Genomic DNA, 8,519 nt, shown 5'->3' on the forward strand with positions numbered 1-8,519 from the left:
TAGCGTCCAAACGCGTTGTGTGTGCAGCAGTGCAAATAATGACGTACAAGTGCAGCTGAATTCTAAAACTACACCGCGCATAAAACCACAGGGCGGGGCAGAACGATCAAGATCCAGTTCGGACCAACGCGTTAAATCGTGACACCTTCCTAACTTTGTACTTCCCTGTCCCGACATTTGAATGTTACGTTTTGTCCCCACCTTAGGAAGGAAACCGCGTATCGCGAGCACGCTACTCCCTTCCGTCTCCCATAATGCAGCGACATCTATTTAAAAGAGCAGTTCGCCCAGATCTCCCCTCCCCTGTGAGTGCAGTGCATTCGGTGCTAGCTTGAGGAAGGGCTGCGTTTTCATTGGCTCTTCTCGTCAGAACGCCACCTGAACGTACGCTTCAACTGTCTCCTACATCCTGTCTTCTCTGTAATATTTTGGGCGAGCCGATGTGCAGTTCATTGTTATTGGGATAAATATACCAACAAGACTCCCTGGGAATACCAGTACTGAAAAAGCTGGAGTATGAGTTCTTCGAGGATAAAAAGCCGAAGGGCCGAACACAGTTTGGGGGCGGAGAAAGAACATTTTGACAAGCAGCAGGTAATACTACCAAATGTTTTTTCTTTTTTTTTTAAGAATTACTTCAGTATAGACTTGTATGACCCTTGTTGATGTGAGGGTTATAATGTTTTCTCCGATTTTTTCTCGTCACTTCGTAGACGCATAGCCGTGCAGGTGATGCTGAGCGGACAGGTGCTATTACATCGCGTTCAAAAGTCTACGCACTCTGTAGACATTGGTTATGTTGGGTGTAAATATACCAGAGGGATGTCATGTAGCGTTGCACTCCCAATTTACACACAAAGACAACGGAAAAGCGTATTGAGTTGTAATCTGGCATTTCAACTATTGGGGAGAACGTTAACTAAACGCATCATATTCAAATGTGATGCGACTTCGTAAGCATGGGAATGCTGGCTGGTTTATAATCAGGGAATTGTTGAACGGGATAATGCCAACCACATAGTCTTCAGCCAAGCTTACTTCAGATTGTCGTTCTGTGTTTCGGTCATCCTCTGTGTTTTGCGAATTCCACGTGTAGCCTAGGCTACGTTTCTAACTCAGTCGGCAGGCCACTGTTCATACAAGAAAAGGAGTGTAATGAAAACAAAATCATAAAATGGCCTATAAGTGATTTCACAGTGAAGGCTACTGATGGGACCTGGGTAAGAAAAACAAGGAAATGATGTGACCTGAGAAACGAGTCAAGCTTGTTGAAAAAAAAAACTAATAACCACACTGCTTGCACACTGTGTCATCGTTACATCACTGCCGCTGGGCACCCACACAATATATTACTGTTCGTTTCTCCTTTCGGGTTTAATTGCTCAAGCGTTTTTTGGAAGCGATGAATGCTAATAAGTAATCGGGGAAACGGTCCGACAGGTTTCAGCTGCTACCAACATTTGTTGCAACTTTTGCCATCCGTTACGCATTGCACCGCAAATTCTGTGTTCCAGGTGAACAGTTTTTGCATCTTAATTTCACATAACTTCAGAAAATGTCTTCATGCTCAATTTAGTCGAATAAATAAATCTAAACTTCTTGTCGTTCTTTGTCACAATAGTATTGAATGTATTTATGCCCATCGTTTATGCCTGTGTTTTGAAATTTGAGTTTCCTCTCCGCTCTGGCGTAAATTATTTCTCATAGAAACTGTCACGTGGCGAGTGGGCGTCGACGACAGAACTGGTTGCCTAGTTTTGAAGCGGAGGTCTTAGTTGGTTGCTAAGCCCCCTTTGATGCGTTTATTGATTTACATACAAGTAACGGTGTTTAATATTTTAATAGTTTTAGTTTCTAAAAATCCATTCGTGTTTTCTTCAGCTGAGAATCCAGGGGCCTCATTTAAGAATGACTTGGCTGTGGTTTTGGTGCACGATCATTGGTCACAGGTGAACAGTGTCTTTACGTAGCTGGCTGTAGATGTTGAGTGGCTAAATGGCTCCAGTATTCAAATATTTAAACCCAATGTCATCCAATATTATTGTTTAGCGCACATGGTTTCGTACTTTGGAATACAATTTCAAGACAGAGCTTAGCTTGAATTTGCCTATGTAGATTGGGTTTTGTCAGACAGTTTATTGATCAATTAAGGTTGTTCAATGTGTATACTTTCCAACAATAATAAATAAATAAAAACTGATTTAACCTACCTTTTATTATTTGTGTGCTCTTGTGTGGTAAGCACTTTGACTCTAACTTTTATAGAATTGCTTTATCTTTAAAATAGTTTTGAGGTCATCTTGTCATTTATGCCTTGTTTTTTTTTGTTGGTGTTTTTGAAGAGTGCTTCACAAATACATGTCATACATTTTCATTTTAATAGTAATGCTAATGTTGTTTTATTATGTTATCCAGAATAGGTTGCAATAGTACATTTGGCTAAACGGCATGATCTTGAACAGAAGCTAGCTCGCTAGGCAAATGATGATGTGGCAGTTACAAGACGTACGTTTTGTGGAGAAATGTCAGGTGATTCCACTGATATATCAAATATTTGGTGGAACTGCAGGCAAAGGAAGAAGAATCTGTGCCATTTTTCCTCTTTAGATAAAGAGCCTGTCATAAGTCTGTCCTCATTCTACAGCTGAAACCTGTCGGACAGGTTCTGGTTCAGCAGTTTCCTTCAGCACGTGAAAGGCTTCTTTTGACTCTAGATACTGTCGTGAGAAAATCAGAGCTGGTGTAGTTTGTATCGATCAATAATGCCCTCAATTCTGCTTTCACAGTCGACAGGTTGTGTGAATCGCGAGGATTATACGACTCAACAAATCTACAAAGCCCTTTTCTTTCTCCCCACATCGTTTCTCCTGTTTACACTCTGTTGATTTGTGTTGGTTTTCCACATGTCATCCTAGAATCTTTATTGTGTCAGTTCATGAGGGCAAAATGAGTCCTGTTCAGATCAGAAACATGCAAAGCGCTTCTGCTGTTAGCTTCTTATGCAGGAGAAGAATCTTTGATTAGTGGAATGCTAATAATGTGCTAGCCATTGGCGTTCTTCAGTTAGAACACTGTATAGGATGCAAACAATGGAGACATTTGAGCTCATCATGTTGACCAGACGGCATATGTTGTGTTTTTATGATGCCAAAAATTGAATGCCCAATCGTATTTCATCAGCATTCATTGACACAACCTCCAGTATCGAGAGTATAGATGACTATGGATTCCCTAGTGGGCAGTGATGTCATCAACCTCCCATACCTGGGTGACGCTTGATCTAATGAGGTGTCACCCTGTAAGGCTACAAGCCTGACAGTCTGGACTCTGCCTTAACAGATACCAGACTGTGGGGTCCATCCACCTCTAGAACAGTGCCTTAACAGATACCAGACTGTGGGGTCCATCCACCTCTAGAACAGTGCCTTAACAGATACCAGACTGTGGGGCCTATTCACCTCTAGAACAGAGCCTTAACAGATACCTGACTGTGGGGCCCATCCACCTCTGGAACAGAGCCTTAATAGATACCACACCACAGAGACCATCTGTGCATTAGAACAGTGCCTTAACAGATACCAGACTGTGGGGCCCATCCATACACGAGAGAAGAGCCTTAACAGATACCAGACCGTGAGGTCCATCCATGCATGAGAACAGAGCCTTAACAGATACCAAACTGTGGGGCACGTCCATTTACTAATACAGTGCTTTAACCAGTACCAGATAATTTGGCCCATACACGCACTAGAATAATGTCTGAACAGAACTAAAAGAGCCTCTATAAAAGAGTGGCTAATTTATTGGGGGGGGTTTTGCAGTGAAGAACCGGAAAAGAGATGGGAGGACTCTCAACAATACATGTGACATGTACATTTTAGTTCTTTAAACCACAAAAATAACAATAAAAGAAACTCTTGGTTGCTCTTAAATTGAAGTGAACAACAAAAGTTGTTTCAATAATGGTCTATTGTGAACCGGTCACAAGAAACACGCAAGGCGAGTATTTATAATAGTCAGTTTGGATGCTGCAAGGTACATGTTGCTTGTGCCAACTGCAGCTTGTTGTTAGCTTGGTAAAAGTTTGCCCGTTGCCTTGGTGATGATGGCCTCCTGGTGAACGTAAGGAGTTTCGCATCTTGGTGCTCTTTCTCTGAACCTGTATTACAATGCTGTCCCATAAATATGTACCTACACTGTTTTTTTCTGGATTGGGGGGGGGGGGGGGTTAATTTAACCACGGATTCTTTCATCCTGGTCCTGGAGAGCCACAGGTTTTTGTAATTATGTGAAAGACTAAATGTAAATTACCGGAAACATATGCAATTTTCAGTATGGATGTGTGTATCCAGTGTGAATCGAGTACCAAAATTGACTGCATTTCCTTGATTGCTCCGATCCATATTACAGAAATGAAAAGGATACAAAATGAAAAAATAATATGCATGAATTTAAGTGGTACTGAGCTGGAAAGGTGGCGGCATGGATGGTGCAGTGGGTAGCACTGCCGCCTCATAGCAAGGAGGTCCTGGGTTCGAATCCCCGTCGGCAAGGATCTGACCTTAATATTAGTGCTAATAATTATTAATTAAAACTCAGTGGTAACAATTAAGTGCTGTTCCTAGGGAGGTAACATTCCAGGTGAACTTTGAGTTTCAGGAGAATTTGTTCCCACATTGTGTCTTACCTTCATATTACTTGGTATTCTGCCTGTATCTTCAAAAGATAATTTGAAGTGATGACGTCATTGGGATATAATACCTATTTTCTACACTGGAGAGGTGTTATACACAGGTGAGGTGACATCATTCTTTGGCGTGTGGCTTTGGACATTTTCTTGTTGTTGTGAGCTGAAGTCTAAAGTATGTGACACCCAGAGAGATGGATTATTCTTAAGATGAGAACCAACATAATATTTTTTGGCTGGAGAACTGGTGCATAGAAGCTTCAGGGCCACCCATTGGCCAGCCAGCCTGTTTCTCACCATGAGTCAAAATTCTCATTGGCATGTATGCACTTTTTTTCCGATTATTACACATGTATTCTGTAATGGGTGGTTAGCACGGTAGCACAGTGGGTATCAAGAAGGCCCCTGGCTCAAATCCTGTTATTCCAGGTGTCCTCCTGCAGTTCAAACACATGCAGGTTAGGCTTGTTGGAGAGTCTGTGTGAGTGTGTGAGTGAACAGTGTGTGTGTTCTGCGATTTATTGGTGACATTGGAGTTGACATTAAACCATGAATGTGAGGTTAAATAATGAGAGACTAACCCCTTTAATTTGAGGGTATTTAATAATAATAATAATAATACATTTTATTTAAAGCGCCTTTCATGTCACCCAAGGACACTGTGCAGTAGTGGCAAGTGGCAGTCATAAAACAACATATAGGGACTGACACCGTACACTTATTAAAAGACACTGTACCAAAATGATCCATATCGGGCCAGGAATCACATCCTTTTATACATAGCGCCCCCATTTTAGGGGATCAAAAGTAATTGGACAATTGGCTTTTCAGCTGTATCTGAATAGTCTGGTGTGTTCAATCACTTCTATAGTGCTGGTATAAAAAAGCTTTCAGTATCTAGTCTTGATTCTCGGCTTTTAATTTCCTTTGGAGTGTTATTGGCTTTTGTCCACACAAGGCCCAGAGTTGTACCAATGACAGTCAAGGAACCCATTATGAGGCTGAGAAACAGTCGGAGGCATAGGCCAAACAATAGGCTTGCCAAAACAAACTGGTTGGAACATCATTTCGAAGAAAGGGAGCACTGATGAGCTCAGTATTTGCAAAGGGGCTGGTACCAACTGTCCAAATACATACGGGCTGCACTGTCACGTCAGACTGCACTGTTAGCTAAGTAAGGTGGCAATATGGGCAGTTGTTTCTGTTAAATGAAGGAGCGGAGTGTTACTGTATGTCCTTGAGAGCCAGAACCAGGCAGTTGGTGTTGAACTAAGCTGATAAGGACAGGTAATAAACAGGAGGGCTGAATCCCTTGCTGACCACGGCTGCTGTAGCTGCATTAGTCAGACACAGAGAAGTATGATTTCAAAGCAGACCACCGCTTTGCTTCGACGTAAGGATGACGAGGTAAGAGCTGCTAAACAACATCTATAACAAGGATAGAACCATTAAACATCTTTACCAGGAGTAGCAACATTCAGTCTCTATTTGGAAGAAAGAGACCTTCATCTAGACCCCTCCTTGGTGGGGCTTGCTGCTGTGCAGTTGAGCTGGGCAATTAGCCCAAACTGTTGAGGAAATATTCAGTATAAGGACGGTATGTGAGTGTTTAGCCTAAATGCTACATGCTTTTTGTGATCTGTGGGTGAAGGATATTTGCAGCATATTGGAACAGGTGTTTCCTCAGTGGTGGCAGAATAGGGAACAGTCAGTGTCAGAGTAACTCTGTTGTTGTGTGAATGAGTCTTGTGAGTGAAGTGTGCGCACTGCTTTGGTTCACTTGGAAGTCAAAGCTACAGATGAGTGTTGACTGAATACAGTCCAGTGTATGATGCCGGTCCCAGAACACCGGGTCTTTATGCCATTCTCCTCTTCAGCAGTTCAGGGGATATCCTTCACAATAATAAGTGGACATTTGGGTTTTGTGATATGGAAAGGCATGGTGATGATGATGGTGATGATGATGATGATGATGATGATGATCATCATGATCATGATGATGAGATGACATCATTGATGTTATGAGGGATTTGGGATGCACCACGGCTATGCTCACAGTGATGACTGTGCATTCTCTCTCCCTGCTCTCTGACTGTCCTGATTATATTGCCTACACATGAGCAAAGAACAGTATATCCACTTAGTTCCTGTGGATTACTTAAAATATGTGTTCGCTTGTTTGTATTTCATACACAATATAGGTGACTCACCTTGTTGTGTGATTTAAAGCTCTGTGCCACCCTTGAAAGAACTGGGGGGTTTTCTGGAGTGGTTTTTGTTGTTTTGATATTGGAATTGTGGGTCTTGGTGCATGTCTGTGTCCATGCGATGGTGAGTGTGAACAGCCATCCCGTCAGAGGAAGGTCAGACAGTAACAGGGAGTATGTGAATCGCCGAACCAGCCCCCCCCATAAGCACAGCAGGAAAGTGTGTCACACAACGGTCACTAGGAAATCCAATTCAAACCTGAGAACAGGTTTGTCCACTGCCAACCGAGTCCACAAGCTTTCAGTTCAGGAAGTGGACCTGGTGACATTTAGCAGTGAGCACAGGGCTGGCCATTATAATGCTGCCAAAAAAATGAACAAAATGAGGGACCAATCATGAAAGGGTGCTGGCTCTGTGGCTCTGACTGGCTGATCTGGGATAGAGATCTCGCTGAAATTGTAGAGAGGAGTATCTGATCTGTGCCTAACCCCCCTGGGTCTGTGAAGTGCTGGCCTCCTTTGTTACTAAAAAATCTCTCTGTGCGTACACCTCACACGGCAGGTGGGGGTGTGCATGCCACCACACGACTCCACCCTTCACACAAACAGGCAGCGCGGCGTTTCACGGGCGGGGATTCCGTTTGCGCACATTCACCGCTCCTCGCCGCACCAGTCCGTCCGGTTCGGGCCGGCAGCCAGCGGCATCCTGTCCCGCCTGTAACACTATCGCCCCCCCCAAACAAAAAACACGTCCTCACTTTTCATTTCAACTACAAACGGGTAGAGTGTAACCGCGCTCCCACACCTTGCCGCCCATTAGCCCAGATAACAAAGCCCTGCGCTGCTTCCGTTTGTTTGGCCAGTGGTCCGTACGCGCACTGCTCTGAATGTCACGGGGTCTGAAGCAGAAGTGTATCAGAAAGAGGGCTGAAGGGTGTACGAGGAGAACAAACTATTCCAGGCACAGTCCCCTGTGAAGACTGCAAGGGCTTGGCAGGCAGCTTTGCCCTTGTGGATGTACCTCTCTCAGGTGCACCATTGTTTTGGCTGAAACTAAGCTGCTAACCGAGTTTTTATAGGACTTAAAAATAAACAGAGCTAACCCCTCCTCCATACTTTGTAGTCCAATTGGTGCTTTTTATTTCTCTCAGATAAGCCAGTCAGAGAAGTGACCTATTAAATAAACAGAGCCATTACTTAATCTCGCTTTAATCTTTCTGTTGTGCTTAGATGATTGTTCCTCTCAGAGGTGCAATTTGCTAAGTGAAGTCTGGAATTCTACCTGTAAGGGTGTCTTACTTAAATGCACGGGCCACACCCAAAACTGCAAAGAAACCTTTTCACCATTCATAGTTTTACATGTAAGGTGAGCACATCCCAGAACATCCAGCCTCTAATGACGTAGCTGGTACGCTCCTTGTGTCTTTTTTTTTCTCTTCTTCTTCTTCAAACGTAGGGCTGGGTGTAAGATGGCGTAGCCTTAGTTTCCAGCATGTTTGCAGGTGTTTGCACTGCTTTTTTTCCCCTCCGTGTGTTGTTATTTTTTATCAGAGCTGCGGTCAGCACTCTGTTGAGAAACATTGAAACAACTTTATTGTGTGTGGCTGAGCGCTCTGTAGAACAGT

General features: G+C 43.4%; 1 protein-coding gene across 2 annotated transcripts in view; it reads left to right on the forward strand.

Moving 5' to 3' along the window:
- Window positions 1–78: 78 nt before the first annotated feature.
- The window catches only part of LOC133142100 (huntingtin-interacting protein 1-related protein-like), a 34,411-nt gene continuing 25,970 nt past the window's right edge, over window positions 79–8,519 (forward strand). Inside the window, exon 1 of one of the 2 annotated variants that reach the window (XM_061263077.1) lies at window positions 79–594. In XM_061263077.1, the coding sequence (XP_061119061.1) occupies window positions 517–594 (78 nt within the window). In that variant the 5' untranslated portion in view covers window positions 79–516. Of the gene's footprint in view, window positions 595–5,990; window positions 6,095–8,519 lie in introns of those variants that run through there. The other variant, XM_061263078.1, reaches the window with a different exon arrangement.

The sequence above is a fragment of the Conger conger genome, chromosome 12 (genome assembly GCF_963514075.1).
Source record: "Conger conger chromosome 12, fConCon1.1, whole genome shotgun sequence".
NCBI lineage: Eukaryota > Metazoa > Chordata > Actinopteri > Anguilliformes > Congridae > Conger > Conger conger.